The following is a 24,863-nucleotide window of genomic DNA, read 5'->3' on the forward strand; positions in this document are numbered from 1 at the left end:
CCCTGCCTTGTGGTTTCCGCCTATCGTAGGATTGCGGATGGTTCGTGGACATGATTATTTACTTATGTTTTGTAAAGGGAGCGTCCGACCGACCTTTAATCTCCATCTCTTAAATCCACCCGCCAACAAATCCGAGCGTCATCCGATTATTTTCTTTTTGGTTCCGATGCCTAAACGACGTTACGCGCGGGCGACCGCTCTGGTCCCCCGCGTTCTACAGCTGTTCACATGATGGTGTCACGTCCGTCCGTCCTGGAATCAGCCGTTGGATGATGTCAATTCACACTCGGCAGTTAAAGTGAAAGCCGGGCGTCGCGGGCGTTCCCGCGGCTGGGCCGGCGCCCCGCTCCGTTTCTCGTCGGCTGCTGAGGGGTTCGGAGGCGAAGAACAAGTCCAAGATGGCGAAAAAACAGCTTTTCACAATCTTTTAAATTTTCTTTTTATTATGAATATTCAACACAGATTCGGCTACACATGGAATGGTAAACAAAAACATACTCTATCAATTATGCATTGCAATGCAATTAAGCCAAATGGAGATCTTCAATATGAAGGTCTACATTTTCTTAAAATAATAACAGTACTTTTTTCTACTGTTGTTGTGGGTTTGAAGTGATTTTCTTCCGTTTACTTAAAGCGCCCATAAGGAGTTTATCGCTATTTACCCACCAGTGTCAATTTAACCTTGATTTGTCCGCAAACAACGAAAGAAAAAGAAAACTAGACCGTCTGCAAGAATATTGTCAATATCCATAGAATTAATTAGGATCATTGTGTCCCAAACTCTGCCCCTTAAAATAATGCCTGCGGTGTGGGGGTGGTGTGGTTTTAGTAGCCACACCTGCCTTGGGTCTAACTAATTGGGCCCGCAACCAGGGTGGCTGTACGCCTGTTGTTCTTTAGAGTAATCAACAAGCAACAGGTAAAACCCCCATCCCCACACACACACACAGGAGAGGAGCCCTTGATGTGCTCCGGGCTTGTTCCACCTTGCCCACTCTCTATAATAAAACTGGTGTGTCTTCAACCCCATCGTCTGTGTCAGAGGGCCCTGAAAATGCCACCACTCGGATGGCGTGCGGCAGGTGGATCTGCGACAACGCCATAGCAACAACTCTTTGTAGGGGCTTTAAATAGTATTTGGGGAGTTATGTTGTTATATATATAAACATTCAGAGTTAATTAAGAAATCAAGGTTTATCTTTACATCTTGAACATCTTTAGGTGTTTTGGCATTTGTCACGGGAAACGTCACTGATAGCATTTCACATTAAAACCAATGGGTAAGGCTAGCTGCACATTAGCTTAACAACATGAAGCTTCTGTCTCGGAGGGAAATTCTTAATTAACCTCATTGTGCCAGCAAAGAATTGTAAAATATATAAAATAAAATCAAAAACACTGTGACCAAGGTATGAAGGATAAAAGATTAGATAAAAAAAAAATAACAACATATCAAGGTGCCCCCGTAAGGTATATTTAAAGAAGACTGAATTCAATCACGGAAACGGTTGTTTCATGTTTTTTTTTTTTTTGTTTTTTGGGTTTTTTTTTTTAAGTACACAAACATGATAAATGGCACTCAATCACCAATTGGGACGCGACAAGAAGAAAAAAAAACAAAGAAACACCACCATGAAAAAATGGATCAAAAGTGAATCAAACCCCCCCCCCCCAAAAAAAAAAACCCCATGATGCCAGATGGCATTCTGGGTAAATAAATGCGTCGTCGGTTGTTGGAACATTGCTGTCTGGCCTCGGCGCGTGGCTCAGGTGTCCCTCAGTCGCCGTTTTGGCACGGAGCTGCGTGGGGGACGGGACGGGACCGATCCGAGTCCAAGGGAGACAGGGCGCGGCGCAGGAGGCGGCCCAGGACCGCCACGCCGAGGAAAAAGCCAAAAAAAAAAAAACTAACAAAAAAAACCACAAAAGTGCGGATACGTCTGGGCGGCTTCCCCCCCCCCCCCCCCCCGCACGCCGCCGCCACCGCCGGGACGTGGGCGGCCGCTGAAGGTACGAGGGGGCCGAGCACAATGAGGGCTCGCCGAGAAAAACAACTCACTTCACCCCTGAGTCAAGAAGAGGCCGTTTGAAAAAAAATAAAATAAAAATAAAAATAAAACGAGGGAATGCAAGTCCGTCATCCAAATCAATTACTACAAGACTACCACTACAACTACGGTGAAGGCATTCTTCATGGTTACACAATATTATGGAAATCATAAAACTCTGATTTGATATTTGTTAATCTCTCCTACGGCGGAAGAGGACATTGTGGGTCGATACATGTTTTTAGGCCAAATGGCTGCTCTTTGAAAAAAAAACAAAAAAACAAAACACGTGCTAAACTACGAAACGTTTAAATACTGGCGTCAAACTGTTGTTTTCCTCGCGGCTTTGAGTGACCGCACTTCTACATATAATCGGTGAGGAGAACAACAAAAAGAGCGTTTTGGTGAAGCCCCCCGTCGCGGAGGACGTCTGCCCAACGACAAAATGTCCCCAAAGAGGGTTTTTCTCCTCGAGCCTCCGGAAGAACGTCCTCAACATAAAGGCTGTTTTCACCCGGGAGCAAACGCGAAAAAAACTCTCGACAAGTCCACAATGAATGATCGGCCACGTTTGCCCCGGCCAATACTTGTTGCGTGCGTTTGAGTGCATTCCTGTGAAGCGGCGCTCCGGCTCCGAGGCTCGGGGAGGGGGGCTCAGAACGGCACCGCGGCGGCGGCGGCGGCTGAGGCGGCGGCGGGGGCTTTGCTCCTGGTGCTTAGGGTCTGGATGCTGGAGAGGATCTTCCTCTGGTGTCCGGCCAGGGTCACCCCCACCTGGAGCAGGTCTCTGCGGCGATGAGAAATGAACAGCACAACGAGCGGACTCGTCAAGTCAAACGGGCCCCGACCGCTGCAGGACCCACGTGCGGGGGCAACGCGCTGCGCTTCCCACCGGACCGGATCAAACGACGTTCGGTACTTGGCCGTTTCACGTTTTGAATTTCTGTCAATATTTCTCACTTTCGCTCCCGTCGCAGGCAATCAAATGACTTTGATATTAAAATGCCTGGCGTAGGGGATAAACGAATATTTATACAACTTATTAGTTGAGGAGAAATTTGAGAAAAAATTCAAATGGCGGTGAATTTAATCAAATTACCGGTTAAACACCGCATCCATTTAAATTATTACGTGGCAACGTCATTTCACTAAAATGTGAATGTGCCTGTCTTTGTGCCAAATGAAAAAGTCATGTTGCACTGCATGCTGCTGGCTAAATGCCCGTGTAGGTGAGGATGACTTGTGAAGAGCAGCCTCAAGGCCTATGATAAAAATAAATTAATTAATTGAATTAATTAAATAAATAAATGTGACAGATTATTTCTATAATAAAAAAAAAAATTATCAACAGAATAATTATTAATGTGAATAATTTCAAACAATCATTACAAATAGCAATAAAAGCACCGTCACGTCAAAAGATTAAAATGAGTAAATAAGTAAACATACATTCGACAACCGACGACAAAAGACACACGACAACAACAGTATTTGTAGAGGCGCGATTTCCGACACGTCAAGTGACAATACGTCGAGTTTTGGAAACAAACGGACTCTGTGGTGATCTGCGGGAGCTGCTCCACCGAGGTGAAGCCGGCGTGGAGGAAGCTGTCCTCGTAGCGCTCCATCTTGATGGCCCTGAGCCAGTCCCCCACCGAGGCGCACGCCGAGAGAGCCAGGGGCCCGCGCTGGTCCAGCAGGGGGTAGGACGGCCTGGAGGACCCGGAGAGGAGGGACAAAGGAACCGGTTACACGCGCCGTCGCCCCAAACAGCGGCCGCCGCGGCCCCCCGCGGCCCCCCCCCCCTGCGGCTGCATCCCTGCCCCGGGGAGCAGGGGGGAGGGAATCGACGTGTGATTGACTGGCGAGACAAAAAAAAGGCGGCCCCGTTTGGCAGGAATGCTAGGTGTGCGTGAGCAGGAAATGGGAAGCTTGCGGAGCGGGGGGAAGCGGACCCGGCGAGGGGTCGACAGCTCACGCCCGGACTCTCGGGGGGGGGGGGGCAGCCTCGGGGGGGTTTTTAGGCAGTGGGACGGTTGCGTGCGCCCTCCGATGGACAGCTCTGACCAACAGTAGGAAAGGCGGACATTGCGGGGTCAGCGGCTCAGGAGGTGGAGCAGGTCGTCTGGTAGTGGGAGGATTGGCGGTTCGATACCCTCCAGTACCATGCCGAGCGAGACACTTAACCTCCCCCCCCCCAGCTGCTCCCGATAGGCCCCGCATGGTCGCCTCCATCGGCGCAGGAATAAGTTGTAAGACGCTCTGGGGGAAAGCTTCTGCTAGAGGAAGTAGGGGCGGTTTCGCAGACTGGATTTCATCAAAATCAGGGCTAAAATGAATTAATCCAGAGATTAAAAAAAACCCAAAAAAAACCCTTGCATAATTTAAGATTCAAGAGGTTTATTCGTCACATACATATACATACTTTCATACATATATGCAGTGACAATAGTTGCTAAATCGAACTTAAGAGCCAACCGAATTCCTACCTAGCACCTAACTGAAACTAAATGATTCCTAAAACGTAATGTATTTAGTGAATAGAATAATATAAATGAAATAAGACTCAAAAAGAATAAATATGAATTAATTGAGGAATTAATTAAGATTAAAGATCAATTAGATCCAGACTAGGAAGTCCTAGACTAAGATAACGGGGGACGAGTCTGTTCTTAGCTCAGATGCACCTGGAGGCCACGCCCATCCATCCCAAAATGTCATTCAAAAAGCTCCCACCTTCCTCTGGAAGTCAGATTTTTTTTTTAAAACCGAGTTGGAGACCGTTTGAAACCATGACTGAGAAAGGTTAAAGGATCAAAGGTGTGATTAAGTCTCAGATTAGGCCTAATCTGCGTCTGTGGAAGCATCCCATAATGCAGTGGTTCATTTGTGATCCCCCCCCCCCCCCCCCGTTGTGGTCACGGCTGAGATTCTCACCCGGCTCCTTCCTGCGCCACTATTTTCAGGGACGCCGGGTTGCGGATCAGCTTGTCCAACGCGCTGACGATGTCGGTGAAGCGCGGCCGCGCCGAGCGCTCCTTCTGCCAGCAGTCCAGCATCAGCTGGTGGAGGTGGGTGGGGCAGTCGGGCGGAGGTGGGAGCCGGTAGTCCTGCTCGATGGCATTGATCACCTGCGGGGCCATCGCAAAAAAAAAAAAACAACAACTTCATACGGCTGCGGAGTCCAGATTCTACTCTCGTACGCAGATAAAGTGGAAATAATGACGCTGTCAAAGGGACGTCTGCAGGTTACTTTACACAAGGTGCTTTCACAATGTTGTAAATGTCTTCAATTGCACTTGAACGTCTTTTTATCTGTTCCTATTCTTTTTATTTCTCCGCTTTTATTCCTCTATTTTATATAATGTCTTGTTAAAGCATTATAAAGCCCATTTCGGGTCACGCTCCGTGTTTGAAATGTGCTGTTCAAATTAACCTGCCTCGCCTTCATTTATTTATCTTATTTTTTAAACTTTTTACACACACACACACACACACACACACACACACACACACACACACACACACACACACACACACACACACACACACACACACACACACACACACACACACACACACACACACACACACACACAGCGTTCCAAATTATTATGCAAATTGAAGTTAAACATTCACATAAACATTTCATTTTTTGTTTTTCGATTCAACTCATGGATGGTATTGTGTCTCAGGGCTCTTTGGATCACTGAAATCAATCTCAGACGACTGTGATAATTAGTTTGCCAGGTGAGACCAATGAAAGGAAAACTACTGAAGAAGGATGTTCCACATTATTAAGCAGCCACAGGTTTCAAGCAACATGGGAAAGAAAAAGTATCTCTCTGCTGCCGAAAAGCCTCAAATAGTGCAACACCTTGGACAAGGTACGAAAACATTAGATGTTTCACGAAAACATTAGATGTTTCACGAAAACTTAAGCGTCATCATTGTACTGCGAAGAGATTTGTGGCTGATTCAGAGCACAGACGGATTGGTGCAGGTAAAGGCAGAATGAGGAAGCAGCAAACAGGTATTTGAAGCTGCTGGTGCCTCTGGAGTCCAGCCAACCTCAAGGTGTAGGATCCTCCAGAGGCTTGCACTTGTGCATAAAGCTACTATTGGGCCCCCCTAAGCAATGCTCACAAGCAGAAAGGGTTGCAGGGGGCCCAGAAATACATGAAGACTCATCTTCAAAAAGTCTTGTTTCCTGATGAGTGCCGTGCAGCCCTGGATGGTGCAGATGGAAGGAGTAGTGGATGGTGGGTGGATGGCCACCAGGTCCCAACAAGGCTGCCACGTCAGCAAGGAGGTGGCGGAGTCATGTTTTGGGCCAGAATCATGGGGAGAGAGCTGGTAGGCCCCTTTAGGGCCCCTGAAGGTGTGAAAATGACCTCGGCAAAGTGTATCGAGCTTGTGACTGAGCACTTTCTTCCATGGTACCAAAAGAAGAACCGGGCCTTCCATAGCAAAACCATCTTCACGCATGACAATGCACCATCTCATGCTGCAAAGAATAACTCTGTGTCATTGGCTGCTATGGGCATAAAAGGAAAGAAACTCATGGTGTGGCCCCCATCCTCCCCTGACCTCCACCCTATTGAGAACCTTTGGAGCATCCTCAAGCTAAAGATCTATGAGGGTGGGGGCAGTTGGCATCAAACCAGCAGCTCTGGGAGGCTGTTCTGACGTCCTGCAAAGAAATTCAAGCAGAAACTTCCAAAAACTCACAAGTACAATGGAGGCAAGAAGAGTGAAGGTGATATGAAAGAAGGCTCCAATGTTCACATGTAACTTGGCCTGTTAAGATGTTTTTGATTGAAATAGCTTTTGATTTCAGTAAATATGACTCCTAATGCTGCACATTCAACAAATGACCATTTTCAGTTCTTTACAACCGATAAAATGTTTGAAACTCTGTTGTGCAAAATCATTTGTAACAGTGCATTTTGAGTTTTTTATTTTTGAAAAAAATACTGTTCTCATTGGGAGGTTTGTTCAATAACATTAGAATTTTGCTCTAACGGTTGATGACTTGAAAATGATACTGTCATTTGCATCCGCTATTTAGGAAAATCAGAGAAAAATATCACTTGCATAATAATTTGGAACGCGGTGTATATACATAAATTCATTCACTCAAGAATTGTTTTGATACCACTTTAAGGGAAATTTAAGACAAATTCGTATGTAAAGATTCTCATCTGGATGCTCACCTTCAGAAATAGTAGCCGCGACGTTAATTTAACATTAGCCAAACTTGAGCATGCAATGTTGAATGCAACAAATGCATTCAACATTTGGCACGTGCAGCATTTTTTCCCTGCATTTCCCGGAACCAAAAACAAGAACGATATTCAAGACCTCAAAGGAAGTCCTCCATTTTAGCCGAACTGATTCGACAAAAAAAAAAAAGACCTACTCGCGCCCACGCTGTGGATCCGGTGCGGTCGCGGCTCCCGGATAAAAAAAAAGACCTGACGGACGGTACTCACATCCTGGTTGCTCATGTCCCAGTACGGCCGCTCTCCGAAGGACATCACCTCCCACATGACGATGCCGTAGCTCCACGCGTCCGAGGCCGACGTGAACTTCCTGAAGGCGATGGCCTCCGGCGCCGTCCAGCGGATCGGGATCTTGCCGCCCTGGAAGCGCACGGGTGGGGGTGGGGGCGGGGGCGGAAACAAGTTCAATTCCGAGACCAACCATCAACCAAACCATGTCGTTGAAGACGCCGACTCAGAGGACCTCGTCCCTCCTCTCGCGTTTTTGCGTGTTTCTGAGGTCATTTCAGGGACAACGAGGGACTCCACTTTCAGGACATAATATACTCTTCCAACGCTCTGCTTCGTAGGCTCCAGCACCGATATCCTTCCCCTCCTTGGCTGCTATTTACAGCTCCAGTGCATAACCACCGCACGAGGCTTGAGGGAACATCGCAGCCGGTAGATTTATATTTAGGCTGCGGCTCGTAAGCTGCCCAGGTGATGGGCGGGGGGGAGGGAGGGGCGTCGCTGCGGAGCATTTCTTAACCGTAAACATCGGCATTTGCTTGGGATTACCCATTTAACGTCGCTCATACAAGTTGATGTTGAGGCGATTTATCTCCGCGCCGGGGCCAAGCTGTCCCCCCGGAGCCGACTGTGAAACAGCGAGGACGTTTCTTCCTCCCGCGCGAAGGTCTACTTCGCGCCGCGGACGCCGGCGCTCACGCTTCCACTGTGAGCGTCTCGCCCGGAGACACTTTAACGGTTTTTTTTTTTTGAGGGAGCTAAAATCGAACTTTCGGAAAAAAAAAAACAAACAAAAAAAAAAAAAAACAGAAAGGCCGTGAAAGGGGGGGTTGTCATCTCACCAGGGAGCTGGTGTAGGTGGGATCGGCGGAGTTCTCCTGCAGGAAGCGTGACAAGCCGAAGTCGGACACCTTGCACACCAGGTTGCTGTTGATAAGGATGTTCCGGGCGGCCAGGTCCCTGTGGACATAACTCATCTCCGACAGATACTTCATCCCAGAGGCGATGCCACGCAGCATGCCCACCAGTTGGATGGGAGTAAATTGGCTGTCGTTCAGCTGTGGAGGGATTAAATACAATAAAAACTTGGGGCCTCGAGGAGCGAAATTTCGTTTTGCATGACGGTAGAGATGCTCATTTGTGGGCGTGTCACGCTCACCCGCAGGAAGGAGTCCAGAGCGCCGTTCTCCATGTACTCGGTGAGGATCATGACTGGGCAGCTGGCGGTGATAATCCCCTCCAGGTGAATGATGTTGGGGTGCTGGAACTGGCCCATGATGGACGCCTCCGACAGGAAATCCCGCCGCTGCTTGTCGGTGTAGCCGCCCTTCAGTGTTTTTATGGCCACATAGTTTTCCTTCTTTCCGGGAACCTTAAGCCGCCCGCGACACACCTCACCAAACTCCCCTTATACATGACGCATGCACGCACACGCACACGCACACGCGCACACACACACACACACACACACACACACACACACACACACACACACACACACACACACACACACACACACACACACACACACACACACACACACACACACACACACACACACACACACACAGGTTAAAGGGATACCGTCAGGTATTGCTAAATCTATGGTATTTTTCTCTTACCAGGCATCTTCCTTATTATCAAGAAACTGTCTTTTAGCTCAAAACGATATTGTTCCGCACACCTACAAAGGGGGACCAGTGCATGGGAGAAGAACTGGAAGTCCTCTAAAATACTCCAAAAACAACTCCCGCACACTGTCTAAACTTGCAATTAAAATATGTCGAACAACTTAGTAAATACATAGTTATTAATAACTTAGTAAATACATAGTTATTAATAACTTAGAAAATACATCGTTATTAACAACTTAGTAAATACATTGTTATTAACAACCTAGTAAATCCAGTTATTAACAACCTAGTAAATACATAGTTATTAACAAACTAGTGAATACATTGTTATTAACAACCTAGTAAATACATAGTTATTAACAACCTTGTAAATACATATAATTAATTATAATAAAAATTTATAACATTGTATATTCTGTACATTTGATATATTTGACTATATATATTATATTATTATATACAGCATTATATGTTTCACTTTAGCCGATTCCATTAAATTGAATTTTTATTCAATTTAAAAACTGTTTTTTGATAGTTTCTCAGCTCTTTCTCTTTTTTTAAATGCTGATCATGTGTAGACAAGCACCAGTGATGACCTTGACCAACCTCGAGGACATATAATGCACCGGGTGGAATAAGGTCCCGGTGCATCCCTGTTCTGATTTATTGCAGGCAGAGACGTTTGGGCCGCAGGGATCCTCGACGGGGGAACAATTTCTTTTCGAGACAAAAATGAGGAGCCCCGTCAAAGCGGCCCAACAAAGTTACCGCACACTACTGGAGGGGACTGAAGCTCGCTCGCGGCCGGTGCTGCCTCATGCTTCACACAAAGAGCGCTAAAAGCAGCAACGTGTTATTTAGGGGATCATTTCAGTCCGTCAACTAAATCTCTCTCCCAAACAATAATGTGAAAAAAAAAAAAAAAAAGGAAAAAGACGGGGGAACAATTGCGATCGCACGGCCTTCACCCGAACTTCCCGCCGCGTTTGTTTTCGCCGATATTAATGTCCGACCCATGCCAGGCGGCGCTGCACAGCGCTTGTCTTAAAGGATTATTGTTGCGTGTCTATACACGGGAACGGCCGCCGGCGGGGGGTGAACGCGCGCTAAGAAAGGCGTCTCACCAGCGCCGATAACCTCCTCTATCTTGACGAAGGAAACGTCGATTTCCTTGGCAAACTCCCGCACCGCCTCGTTGGGGTCCTCGTAGGTGAAGGGGTCGATGTAAACCTTGATCCCTGGTCGTGGGAAAGGAAGAGGAGAAATGTCAGGACAGCGGAATTTAGCAAAAGGTGCCATATGCAGTGAATTTATCCACCACATATTGTATTCAACACACACTGTCTGCACGTTGCGTGTGTGTGTGTGTGTGTGTGTGTGTCACATCACCTTGTCCCACAAGGTACTGGCTGTTCTTATCGGCCATTTCTGGATCTTTAGTTCTGCTGTGTCTGCTGCAGGTTGAAAAAGAAATGAATTAAATTATATAATAAATAAACTTAAAAATATATAAGTTCAATACATTTTAATAAAATAGTAATAATAATAATAATAATAATAATAATAATAAATGTAATATATTTTTATATAAAAAATAAATATATATATATATTTATATATAATTATAAAATCGATATTGTAATATGAGACTAGATTATAGTCCGGTTCGTAATATCGCGATATAGTTAGATGCCGCCTTTTGAGGCTGCGTGAGCGTGAATTTCAATACTACCTGGCTCTGCTTGGTCATAATATCCACATCTCCCTCACGTTTTCCTTGGCTGTTAATATAATCTTCCCGCCAAAATATCTCCAAGAAAAATTATAATAATAATAAAAAATCGCAATGCAACATTTTTCCAAAGCCTTGGACGGGAGTTCGGAAGGGAGCGGGAGGTACAGTCGGGTTTCCAGGGTTACCCCGCCGTCCTACACTCGCGCTGCGTTTTATAAGCCAGACAGCGCTCCGACGTGAGGGTACGGATGCGAACACAATCACAAGACGCCGAAACGACCGTCGTAATTCAGACCGCCATCAACACTTTTTTTTTTTTTATATCCCTTTGCACGAGAACGCGAAAACCAAATCCAATGAAGGCGATGAACCGGGGGAGGCTTTTACTTTAAGCGCCGGGACATGCCCTCCCAGCAACACAACAAACGGCCTCTGCATCGAATTTTATTAGTCACACAAAAAAACCCAAGGACTCACTTTTCACACAGTAATAGAAGATGGCCGCCTGCAGAGGGCTGGTACCCGAGCTAACCCCCGGTGCAGCACTTCTGCCTCATCTACAGCCCTCATCTGCTCCGTGACATGGAAAGCTCGCTTACGATTCCATTGGCACAAACTCATCCCAGCAAGACCTCACAGCCCTGTAGCTACTGGATCCTCTCTCCCTCTCCCCCCCCCCCCTCTCTCTCTCTCTCTCTGCCCAAAATAGCCATAATACACCACCCTTAGCTATGGCAGATCTGGGCCTCTGCCTCCACCCTGTGTGGTTGTGTGTGTTTCGCTGTGTATGTGACACAAGGTCACGGCTATTGTTCTCCTGTCCTGTGGAAACAGGGCTGCATCCTGCTTCCCTGCCTCCCTGTCTCCCTCCCTGCCTGCCTCCCTCCCTGCCTACCTCCCTGCCTACTCCCTCCCTCTCTGCCTCCCTCCTTCCCTCCCTGCCTCTCTCCCTCCCTGCCTCCCTCTCTGCCTCCCTCCCTGCCTCCCTCCCTCCCTGCCTACCTCCCTGCCTACCTCCCTCTCTGCCTCCCTCCCTGCCTCCCTCCCTGCCTCCCTCCCTCCCTGCCTCCCTCCCTGCTTGCTTCCCTCCCTGCCTCCCTCCCTGCCTACCTCCCTCCCTCTCTGCCTCCCTCCTTCCCTCCCTGCCTCTCTCCCTCCCTGCCTCTCTCCCTCCCTGCCTCCCTGCCTACCTCCCTGCCTACCTCCCTCCCTCCCTCCTTCCCTCCCTGCCTCCCTCCCTGCCTCGCTCCCTGCCTCCCTCCCTCTCTGCCTGCCTCCCTCCCTCTCTGCCCCCCTCCCTCCCTCCCTCCGTCTCCGTATCTCTGATGACATCCAGCTCTATTTTACTGGAACAATGACGCCTGAGTAACAAAATTAAATAACAGCTTCTAATGAGCAGGAGAACTTTTGGCTGTGTCAGTGAAAAGCCCTTTCTCTTCTCTGGGAGCGGGTTGAAGACAACTAAACACACAAGAGTCTGAGCTGTTAATGAGGTGTAATTCATACGTCATGCATAAAACATCTTCGTTTTTGCCGCTCTGGCTTCCTGTATCCATTCCTTCCCGAGTCCATCGCTCCGTCCACCTTCCACTGGTGGAAAGTGACAAAGTACTTAGTTACTCCTCTGACTGTAAGTAATAGAAAAGTAGTTGTAGTAGTATTTAAAGTAAAATAAAAAATAAATAAAAATAAACCAAAACAGGATTTGCACGTGGGTCGTTCTGCAAATACGGAACATTTTTCGCCGGGAGAAAAGATTTTCCGGAAATCTATTGTAATCATTTTCTTCTTCTGGTCCTTTTTAGTTCACCCCCAAAATAATATTAGAATATTTTGAACAGTTTTTAAAAACATGCTTTCGCCCATTTTTGAGAAGCATCTCATTCCTTCCATTGACTATGTCGACCCGGCCCCCAGCCCAGAGTGCGGCTCTTTTACTCAACATTTTAATGATAGAATCATTGAAATGTACAATTTCTTAAATTAAAATTCAAATTTTAAGGACACACCGTAAATTGAAACAAAAAAAGCCACAGCAGCACTTGATGCTGTATTATAGGCTCTGTTATGTCTGTTAAGTCAGTACTTTTATTTTAAATATCTTAAATACATTTAAGAGCAAGCACTTAACGACTTTTGCTGAAATACAAATGTCATTGCGGTACTTTCCCCCTCGCGAGAGTCATTTTTGTGTGTTTGGAGTATTCATTCCAGCGCTCACCGAATACAGAAGACGGCGACGAAGATGAAGGCGATGAGCAGCAGCATCCCCACGGCGATGAGGACGCCAGAGACTAGCAGCTGGGAGGGCGAGGCGTGGCCTGAGAGGACGGGGGAGGGATGGTCAAAACAACGAGGAAGACCACGGCGGCGAGAGGAACCGCGTGAGAAACGGCCGGAAAGACGTTTATTATTATTAATAATAATAATAATAATAATAACAACAATAATAGAAGAGAATAATACAAATAATTAAAAAGTGAAGTAAAAATATAATTAAAACAAAATGGTCAAACATATACAAACTGACCAAAGTAGTACACTAGTACAAATAGCACAGTGTTCCCTGATAGCGACTCCTAATTCCTGAGCCAACTGTAAGTCTTGCGTAACAAACTATTAGTAGGCCATAATAATAAGCACAGTTATAAATTTTTATGGTGTTTTTAGTGGTTAACATGTCCCATCTCGACTACTGCAACGCTCTCTTAACAGGCTTGCCGGCCTGTGCGGTGAAGCCACTGTGGATGATACAGAATGCGGCGGCGCGACTGGTGTTCAACCAGCCAAAGAGGGCACATGTCACTCCGCTGCTCATCGAGCTCCACTGGTTACCTGTAGCCGCTCGCATCAAGTTCAAGTCTCTGATGCTGGCCTACAGAGTGATTGCTGGGAATGCTCCCGCCTACTTAAATGCTCTTGTAAGAGCACATGTTGCCCCCCGGATGCTGCGCTCGTCAAATGAGCGTCGCCTGGCTCTGCCGGCCATACAGCCACGGCAATCCAGGCTATTCTCATTTGTAGTTCCACGTTGGTGGAACGAGCTGCCAAAAATGACCAGAGCGGGGACCTCCCTCTCTGTCTTTAAGAAGCACCTGAAGACCCAGCTCTTCAGTGAGTACCTCCTGTCCTAACCTACAATTACTTAGCACTACCTAGCAGTATTTATTGTTACACTAATGTCTCTGTCGCAATGTAGCTTGAATGTTATTCTCCCTTGTAAGTCGCTTTGGATAAAAGCGTCTGCTAAATGACTAAATGTAAATGTAAATGTTAACAGGACGGTCTTCTTCTTCACAGAGAGTTGTAGTGTGCCGCGGGAGAAGGAGAAATAAATGTGAGCAAACACTGGTGTAAATCATTCAGATGGTACTGTGTTTTCTGTGCATTGATCTTACTATTGTAATACTGCGCATATTTTTTTTATGATTATCGTTGTTTTTGTATTAACTTCTCATATTAATCCCCCCGTCGATTTTGTGCATCTATTCATTGTGAATTGAATTGATTTGATGACGTCATCGCTAAGCGAGGCTCCAGCAGGTGACGGGTGAGGGGGTCGATGCGAGGCGACGCCGCGCATCTCCGTGTGAAATGCGAAGCCCGCGCACCGCGATTCAGGGGCTACGGGAATCAAACCCCGACGCGACCTGGACGACGGCGCGTGCCGCTCACCGTCGGGCAGGGTGCAGAACGTGGCGGTGGGACTGAAGCTGCCGTAGCCGGCCATGGTGCGTGCCCGGACCTGCACATCGTACTGCGTGGCCCTGCGGAGGTCGCTGAGCACCACCTGGTTACTGCTGCTCTCCTTGTAGAGGCAGCCCTCCACGCTACGGCGCTCCTACCGGGGGGAGACAGACAGGCGGACAGACAGACGGACGGACGCTTTATTCATCCGCAGAGGGAAATTTCAGTGTCACAGCTTTTTACATAAAAATAAGCACGGAACTGCACATAAGAAGAAGAAGAGGGAGGGAGGGGTATTTTTGCAAATGGAGCCAGATATCCGAGGTGGGAAGACAGACAGGTACCTTCTCGCAGTAGCGCAGCTGGTACTGCAGGATGGTGTAGTGGGGCTGGACCGGGACGGACCAGTGCAGCGTCAGGCTGCTCTCCGTGGACACGCTCTTCCGTATCACGGACACCAGAGCTGGCACTGCACACAGGAGGGAAAGGGGATGGAGGTGAACCCCGATCCCTTGAACCATAAACACCTGCTCCGCACGTGTCTCACACCGAGCGTCTCACCGTCGTGGCTCGTGGTGATGTTGACACTCTCGCTGGCCGGGGCCTTGCCGCTGACCTGAGACACTCCGTTGAGCGCCTGGATGGAGAAGGTGTAGGTGGTGTGCGGCAGCAGGCCCCACACCTCCACCCGGCGGCCCAGCAGGCCGTGCTGCCCGGGCCGGTAGCTGACGCCGTCCCCGCAGGGCGAGCAGGGGCCCCTGGGGGTCCCGCACGAGGAGCAGCGCATGGCGTAGCTCAGGTCGGTCCTGCCGCCGCTGTCCAGGGGTTCGTTCCACTCCAGCGTCAGCGTGGTGTCGTTGATCTGGGTGACGATGCTGCGCGGGGGTGACGGGGGTCCTGAAGTTAAAAAAATATATAATAAAATAAAAAATAAAAAAAAGTCGAAGTCATTTTTTTTTTTAATCAGCGTTCGCGGTAATTATTTGACAGGAGCACGCTAGAGGGACTGTCCTTGAATTAGCCAGGCCGTGTAGCAGCAAAGCATCTGCTCCGTTACCGTGCCCTTGAGCAGGATGTTCAAGTCCTCCAGCTTTAGGAGACGCTCCGCAGCTAACACCACCAGAAGAGAAATCACTCGTTGATGACATGCATATTGTATTCATAGTATTGAAATAATAATGTCGCGGGTGGGAAAGTACATCTGTGGCCCAATTCAGTGCTCGATGAAGACGTATTTAGTTGCTGCAACATTACAGGACATTCTGACCACATTTTAATTAGACTGCAGAGTTGCAGCGGGGAAGCTCAGGGGCACAGCAGGAAAAAAACACTGATCCGGGATAAAACTGGTGCTCCAATTACATTTGTCCAAAATTGGAGGATAATGATCAGCGGCTGCAATTTGGAGGAAGACCGGGGATCGCTTCAAGCCAAGTAAAACTAAAGAGCAATTCCACCCAGGCAGTCTGAATACACTCGCCTTCCTGCCAAGGAGAGCCAGTTTGTCACTGAGCGTGAGGCAAAAGACTTAAGTGCCAATAGCCATGTTCTCATTGGAAACGTTGGCAGGGGGTCCAAATTTAGAGACATCAATTATGAATTCAACATCGGGGAAGGCTTTCTGACTTCATTTGCTTAAATGGAAACACACAATAAAATCCAGAACTATTTTTTATTTAATCTTTTTTTTTTACCCTGGGGCTTTATGACGGACATATGGCGGAATGTCACGTCCGAACTTGACAAAAAAAAAACAGTAGTGGAACCATAGAACCATGTAGTGAAAATCAGATGCAGACGCTAAACAGAAAACGACAAAAGAAAGCGTGTCTCTTCGAGCGGGAAAGAATTAAGAGTAAATGGGCCTTATTAACATTAGGTGGAAGTGGGAAGGAAGAAGCACGTGAACGCCACGCGGCCTTTACGTCGCACCTCCTCTGGGGGGGGGGGGGGGGGGGGGGGTGTAAAACACAGCGTGACATCGGGGCTTTAACATTGTTTACAAAAAACGCTTTGTAAGGCCGTTCTGAAAAAGTACACCTAATTAAAAAAAAGCCCTTCCTATTCACACATCAGACATATAGCTGAATTGAAATTCCTGAATCCACATTGAGGTGTCACTTCGACTATCAATGCCCCACACTGCACTACCCCCACCAACCCCCCCAAAACAGAACAAAAAAAAAAACCAAAAAAAAAAACTCGGCACAAAAGAGACGCATCTCAATGGTCAGTGGCGAGACAAAGGACACAAAGCGGAACAGGGGAGCCAGGCCAACCAGCCCCACAGGAAGAAAGAAATGAAGTCAGCAGAGGTAGAAACAAAGCCAGCCCGGCTGACAGGAGCCACCAGGGACAAAGTGGGGATGATTTTCTGTGGTGTGCATGTGTGAGTGTGCATGTGTGAGTGTGCATGTGTGTGTGCGTGTGTGCATGCATGCGCGTGTGTGTGTGTGTGTGTGTGTAAACTCACGTGTGCAGGGCGTGTTGGGAGCGTCCGTCTCCGCACGCAGGTAGCCCGGGCGGCACGCGCACACCGATGACCCGGCGACGCTGGCGTGGCTGAACCCCGGACAGCCCATGCACGTCCCCTCGGAACCGGACTTGAACTGACCCATGGGGCACGCTGAGCGGGCAAATAATAGGAAATTATTTATAAATGGGGGGGGGGGGGGGGGATAAAAATGAACAAAAGCAATAGGCAATACTAATAAAGTTATGAAATATAAAACAGAGAACAGTTAGCATTGGCAATATGTTATAAACCTAAAAGATGACTAAAAATTTGATTTAAAAAATGGCAACATACACTTCACCTAAAAACTAACAACAAGCAGAAAAAATAAACAATAACAAGAAAATGTGGCAATATGCATCACTTTGAACTCGGTGTCTCTACCTGCTTGGTCATACAGTAATATCCATTTCTCAGATATTTGTTATGTGCAAATATCTTATGAGAACACCAATAGTTATTCCCAAAATACCTCTAAATCATCGATAATCTTACATCGGTATTTGTCAAAATAATATTGTGATATTTGACTTTGCCAACATCGCCAGCCCTATGATGATGTGTATGGTAGAGAAAAAGAAGAACGGGATAAGAACCATGCGGTCCCCCCACCACCAGCCTGGCGTAACGCTCGCTCACACAGACAAAAAAAGCCATCAACGAGAAAGAGTCTCTGGCACGAAGGAACGCGCAGTGAAAATTAAAACCGGTTTAAATGGCACGTCTGTGAGGACAGATGCTCATTCAGCTTGGTACCGCCAATTACAGGAAGTGTTTTATGAACAGGAAGAGAAATAAACCACTAATTTTGGTTAATATTTGTTGAATATCAGTGTTGCGTTTACAATCACATGCCTATCGTGCACCCACACGTGAGTCTGTGAGTTTGATCATAAAGAGGCTTCCGCTGCCCCCAGACATCAGCCTGCACATCAAAACGTTTGGTTCTGACAGACAACTTTCTAGTCTTCTTTATTTATTTTTTAAGCATTTGAGTTTGGCGTCTGGGCTCTACTGCTCACCACTCCCGGCGAAGCAAACATAGTCACAGCAAACATAGTCACCTAGTGAGCTCGAAATATAGGAGTGATGAGCTCGAAATATAGGAGTGATGAGCTTGAATCCCCCCATCGGATAGAACAGTAGAGCCCAACAGGTGGATGCAGGGAAGGTGGAGGGAGCGCAGCAAAGCAGGCAGCAAAGCAGGCAGCAAAGCAGGCAGCAAAGCAGGCAGGGCAGGAGGGACTGGCTGTTTTCATAGGCTGGCCCATAAGGGTGTGGAAGCATGTGGTGCCATCAAGTTGTCTGACAGAACTAGCTCCACAAGCTACACATCATTTAATGTGTGAAGATACTATATATATATATATATATATATATATATATATATATATATATATATATATAAATAAACAATTTTCTTTCTTTCTCTCTTTTTTTGACACAATATATACATAAATTACGTTCATTTTAAAGAGTTAAAAGGGAGTTGGTGGGGAAACTGCTGTGATTTCTGAGCTGCTGTTTGCTTAGTTATATAAGTGGTTGCTCATGGAAGCAGGAAAAACAAACATTCAACATTCAGTGCAATATTAAACTGCAGTAATCTGACTTGTGTATTAGAATGTACTATAATTGTTCCAATTTTGCAACTTATTTGCCATATAGACCCATGAGCCAGTTTATGATAAAACGTGAAAGGCTATCAGGGAAATATTATGAAAAAATAAGTCTGAAAGCCGATTAACACGATGTCCGCCGACCAGTGTTCAACAGGCCGCTCAAAGCCTATAATGGACAGAAAAATGGAGGCTGAACGGGTTGGGAATAAAATGAGAGAGCTTCCAGTGAGGAATAAAATGACATGCAAGCATCAGGTTCAGTGGGAGATGAAGCTCTATTAGGAATGTGAAGAGCAGAAAATTGACATTCACAGAAAAGCCCACGCCTCTAAACGGGTCATTTTGGTGTGAATGGCATCTGAAGGAGAGTCCGCCTGCATGCTGTTGATGTGTTTATACGCAGTAAAATATCAGCTAGAACACACTGCTAGGTACATACATGAAATTGTAACTAACCTTTTTAAACTCATCCTCTAAAGTTAATTCAGTGGCTGAGTTGCTATTGCTCTGGAAAACTACTATATAAAGGATAATACATGTTCAAAAGTTGCCTTTTGACAACCTCCTGACCACGGGGTGACACGGTGAGAGAATTTTATGGTACAATTAATAGCTGAAGAAATAGCACGGTTAACAATTTTTTGATTATTTTCGGGTATATGATACAATATAAATAATTAAATAACAAAATATAATAATAATAATAATAATAATAATAATAATAATAATAATAAAAAATGTTATTTGTACAGCACAGTTCATACAGGAGATGCAACGCAAAGTGCTTCACAGAAAGTAAAATAAAGATAAAAATAAATGAATTGAAATTACAATAAAAAATACAAAGTTCAAAAAGTCAAACATTAAAAGATAATCAAAAAGAATAAAATACAGCACGTGCATTGTTTATTATTTATTGTAACTTTTTCAAGTTTGGTGTACAGTATTTTCGCATTTTTCTAGTGTATTGCTTTTTTTTAGGTTTATTACTATTGTTTATTGTAATTTTTTGTTATGTTTATTTCTTTTGTTTATTTGTTGGCATTTGGAATAATGTGAAAGATAATTTAAGTCGCACACGGTACTACTAAAGGACTTGGGCGTGCAGGGATGGAGGGTGATCTCCAAAGCCCCTTTCACACATGCAGTCTTTCCCAGCAATGTTCCAGAACATTTTCTGCATGGGGTCATGTGTGAATGGGAGCAGGAATCAATATTCCGGGAAATCTGTTCCAGCAATTTCCCACCTCAAGACGTAGAGGGGAAGCGAAGGGCTGGTCTCTGAGAGCCAGGACAAAAACAAAACCCGTTCAGATCATACGTACGTCCGTTGCCGACAGATTGTCCAAACGTCCCTTGCCCCATCTATTCCGGCACTGTTATGGCATGTGTGAAAAGGCGCAAGACGGATATGTTCCGGAATGTAGCTGCAGGTGTGAATAGTGAAAATCACTAGCCGTGCCGGTAAGGTTATCACAGTAATTTACCGGGAACTATGTGTGACAGGGGCTTAAAATACTGAAACCAGACCCAAACCTTGTCACTCACACAAAAAAAGCCGACGTCCAGCCATTGTCCGGTCACACAAACAAAAAATAAAGTACAAAAACAAAAGTTTCTAAGTACGGTCAAATCCCTACTTTTGACACGACAGTAGTCAACTGAAGTCTAGATCAAACCAGTCAACTCCAGCCTCAAACCAGAAAGCAAGAAAATGTATTCAGAAATGTGATATTTTTCTGCTTGGATTTATTTTTGCCTCTCCCCAATTAGCGGCTGGGGTGAGTTGATGCATGCAGCTTGCTAATTAGACTCATTAAAGCTGCTGCAGCTCCTCAGAGGATCCTCCTGCAACTCTCACTTCATTGTCTGCTCCACTTTGATGTTTTCAAAGTCCTAGCGTGCTGCGTATTCCTGCTCCAACTTCACATACCCTGTCGCCCTCCACCTCGGGTCACTCCTTTCAAGAGTTCTCAGGACCACCCCCCAACCCCCCCCCCTCTTGACCTTGACCCCTGACCCCCTGCCCTCTCCCCATCCCCTCCCCGCCCCGGCTGTTCTCTCGCCTCATTAACTTCCTTAGTTGCACATTTCCTTTTCAGCCGCCGGACCCTCGGCGGGCCGCGCCCTTACAGCACCATTGTTTTTTTGTTTAGTCTGTGAGCTCCTGTTTTGTGAGCCTGGATGGGTGCGGTGTTTATACATTTACGTATGCGTGTGCCCCCACCACGGCCACCCGGCCACTCAACACTGCCCTTTAAGGTTACCTGCACATCGAGTGTGTCCCTCCGCAGGCTCGAATCCCGGCATGCAGGCGCAGGAGGTGGTGGGCTGCCCCACCCACTGCCCGTCTTCCCCGCAGAAGAGCTTGGGGGGGCGGGGCCGGGGTCCCTGCTGGGCGCTGTGCTGCACACACACCCCCTGCGCCTCCTGCACGAGGGTGTGGGGGACCGTCTCGGAGAAGGAGGACAGGGCGCTGACCAGCTCGGGGCACTTCTTGAAGAAGACCCGGACGGACAGCAGTGCCATGCAGGCTCCCTGCGCCTGGAAGGCCAAGTAGAAACCTCGCTTGGACAGTGGGCCCAGGCGCAGCGTCTTCACGTTGAATTTCCGCTCCCCGCCTTTCCTTAGCAGGAAGTCTGCAGCCACCGTGTCCACCTAGGGAGAGAAAGGAAAGGAAACCAAGTGTAAATCCAGGATCTAGAAAGTGATTACATTCCAACACAAAGACCAATTCAAGTTCATGTACTACCTGTCAACTTATGTTGCAAGGATGATAATGGACCATCTAACCTAAATTAATAACATGAAATTGAGAACATTTTTTTCTATTTTGTATACTTTATTAATCCCTCTAGGGGAAATTTGTAAAAATGAAATAGAATATAATATAATATAATTGGAGGATTAAAAGCTATAATTGAATATAATTAGTGTATTTGTTTTTGTTGTATTTGTAGTGGTATTTTCAACAATAATCTGGAGTATGATCTATTCATATTATTATTGCTATCAATACATTTTTAAATAGGGTCACATATAATATAATATAATATAATATAACGTAACATAACAAAACATAATAGGGGTTAATTGGTTAAGTAGGTAAGGAGTACATGTGTACTTTATTGGTAATGAGGACACAGCCATGTATCAGCACCTTGGTGTATGGGTTCTCCATCCAGGGCGGGTGAGTGTCCGTGGCCTCGTTGGAGTCGGCCTGGTAGTAGTAGAGGTTGAAGGTCTCCTTGCAGCTGCGGTGATGTGTGGTCCTGGAGGAGCACTCCATCATGGTGAAGCGCAGCTCCACGTACACCTGGGACGCTCCCTGCCGCAGGATCAGCCCGCTGCGCAGCCAGTGGCTGGACGAGCTGTCCATCTGGCAGATCTGGTAGGTCCTCACACTGTTGCTCTCCTCATCCAGACCACTGACCTCCTCCCACTGGGGGGGAAGGGGGAGGCAAAACAAGAGTGTGTTGAATGGGCAATTGAAGCCCCTTGACCCACTCCTGCAATTTTTTAATTGGTGCCAAAAAAAAAAAAAAATCCACAACTCTTGTTTGGCACAGGTCCTTGCCGTGGGGGAGAATCTGTCCCATAACAAATTTGATTCAGCTCTCACATATTTCCAGTTTGTTAAACTGTTCTCGCCCGACTTATGGCAGCTGTGGTCGGTGGGAATAAAAAAAAAAAAATCTCGTTTCCGCGAGTAGCACGCCGGTGTGCACAGCATGCTGCAAAAGAGAGAAGCCTCATCCCTCCAACTTCTACACAGACCTAACTGCTCGCTGCTGACTGGCAACCAGGAAGCCTCCAGGCGGGCACGGCAAAATCGGCTTCCTCGGAAAAAGTCATGCCAACACCAGCGTGCTTCCATTTAACGTCGAAACTTTTTGGGGTTATGATGTAAAGTGTGCAATAAAGCCTTCCCGGACCAAACTGTGCCAAATTCAACAGCGACTACTTTGTGGAGAACCGCGTTCCGTCCAGGATCGGAATCAGAATCTTTATTCGCTACAGCAAATGCAAGACGCACATTTATTTATCTTGGTGCAGGTGCCAACACGGATAAAAAATAGAAAAGAGGGGGAATTGAAAAGATGTGCAGTAAAATGTGCAGCTATGCAAACAAGTATGTGAATATACAAACAGGAAGGACGATAACGTGTGAAAACAGAAGATGTGAGCAATAGTCACAATATCAATATTTGGAATGCGCAACCGCCACAGAGAGGGGAAGGGTCTGTTTGTTTGCGAGGATTACGGCCCGGTGAAAGAGGCTTTGTAGGCGGCGGCTCGTCCCGGTTTACGCCCAATTTGCTGAGCCCTGAGGCCCAAACGTTTGAGGGAACCACAGCCCCCAAAGAAACGTGTCAGCCATTTCAACCAGGTTAGCCGCTGCCCCCACGTACCACGCACCGCGGCTCGGCGGTACCACGGCAGTCGGGGGGGAGGGTTTCTCTCAATACTGGATCAATTTCCCTGGAAAATCCCCCCCCCCCCCCAAAAAAAAAACAGCCGTGGAAAAGGAAAATGCTGCGACTTACCAAGTGAATAAAGCCCAAAACAAGTGAAAACAGACCTATGGGTCAATACCTCGACGTTGCATTCTATTAAGACCCGCAGAGCCGGCAAGTGAGCCCCTAAAAGAGCCGTGGTCGCCCAGTTAAGGAGGTGTGACTCCAAAGGAGTCCCCTTATCATCTGTGGCTTCATTGAAAAGTTAATGGGAAGCTGCCGTGCGTCCAATTTCCCTTTTCTTTCCTCCCCGAAAAGCCAACCAGCCGCCTCCTCCGACTTCCGCGCATGGGAGCGGGTGGTTGATCCCGGCGGAGTCGCCGCCCCAAGGTTCACCGCAGTCTGTGCTCCGTGCCGCGGCTGGTTGCTTTTACAGCCCGACCTCGGCCAAAACAATTACGCTGGTAAACCCCCCCCCCCCGAAGGATTCAGCGGCTTTTCCTCTCGCTCTTTTGGGAAGCTGTGTGTTTTAGTCAGTGTGTGCAAGCGCTCTGAATGAGTTTGTATTCAATGACCAATACGTTGAAAAGAAAAAAAACACAGCCTTGAAATTACCGCGTAGGGAAAATACAGGCACATAAACATCACCATCTCACTGCCGGAAACTCTACAACACGGGAAGCAGAACGTTCCTCGCCGGACGTTTTGGAATTCTATAGACATTTCGTGAATTTGTCGAACGCCGTCGAGGGTAATTCCTTTAAGCTTTAAAGCTGAAAAGCTGGAGCGTTCGCCGCCTCGCTTTTGTACTCCACGCCGCCACCCCCCCCCCCAACACCGCAATTTAACCGTCGAACTCCCACCACGCCAAGATGACTCACTGCAGGTGATAACGTGCATGAATTACTTGTCCGCTCGAAGCTTTCGACGCGTCAAATCCGAGCAGCGGGTGCTTTTTGGAGAGCGCGACAGCGGGAGCACTTTAGTCATTATTCCTCGGGAGACGCGGCGGCGCCCCCCCCACCACCCCCCCGAGACCACCACTCAAAAACCTTCCGGCGGAGGTGCGACCGAGCGCCCGCTCTCAACATATTTGACGCCGCTTTAAACGCCGCGTCCCTTTAAGCCGGCTCTTTATGTGACAACCTTCACCACCGTAACAGAGGCTCCCACGCCGTAACCACACCCTTCCCCTCTTGGTCAGCGATGACATCAGACATTTGGAGGGCTCGCGACGTACCTCCGGTCTTGCCCGGGAGTAGATTGTCCACTTGAGGTCCGAGGTCTCCATCTTGGTGTTCATCAGAACCTCTGGGAAACAAACACACAGTGTATTAGCGGCGCTCGCGGCAGAGAACACACCCTCGACTTCGGAATAATCCAAAATAATTACCACACCGACCTCGGGATCCACATTCGACATAAAGTCAAAAGTTTTATTTATTTGATTTTAACATTTTTTTCTCGCATGGAGTCAGCCTTAATTTGAAAGCGTAGCTTGAGTGTGGCGAGTGATTCGATTCGATTCGATTTTTCGTACCACGGTGCCGACGTGCGGGACGCCCGGGACGTCACCCACGGGCCAACATCTGGAAACGGGCGCTTCGAAATAAGAGTTCCTGGCGCCCGCTTGAGTTTGTTCTCCTGGG

At 47.2% G+C, this 24,863-nt stretch overlaps 1 protein-coding gene across 1 annotated transcript; it reads right to left on the reverse strand.

Moving 5' to 3' along the window:
* Window positions 1-2,004: 2,004 nt before the first annotated feature.
* LOC307240564 (ephrin type-B receptor 4a-like) lies at window positions 2,005-24,521 on the reverse strand. Its single transcript, XM_080014378.1, has 16 exons — window positions 24,455-24,521; window positions 21,918-22,199; window positions 21,025-21,415; window positions 17,094-17,246; window positions 15,182-15,517; window positions 14,965-15,089; window positions 14,609-14,774; window positions 13,155-13,254; window positions 10,588-10,652; window positions 10,323-10,436; window positions 8,724-8,971; window positions 8,407-8,622; window positions 7,547-7,696; window positions 4,989-5,182; window positions 3,606-3,764; window positions 2,005-2,838 (listed from the first exon to the last, which is right to left on the reverse strand). The coding sequence occupies exons 1-16, from the start codon at window positions 24,515-24,517 to the stop codon at window positions 2,706-2,708; spliced, it is 2,895 nt and encodes a 964-aa protein (XP_079870504.1). The 5' UTR covers window positions 24,518-24,521; the 3' UTR covers window positions 2,005-2,705.
* Window positions 24,522-24,863: the final 342 nt, after the last annotated feature.

Source organism: Zeus faber, assembly GCF_960531495.2.
Source record: "Zeus faber genome assembly, chromosome: 14".
Classification (NCBI taxonomy): Eukaryota; Metazoa; Chordata; class Actinopteri; order Zeiformes; family Zeidae; genus Zeus; species Zeus faber.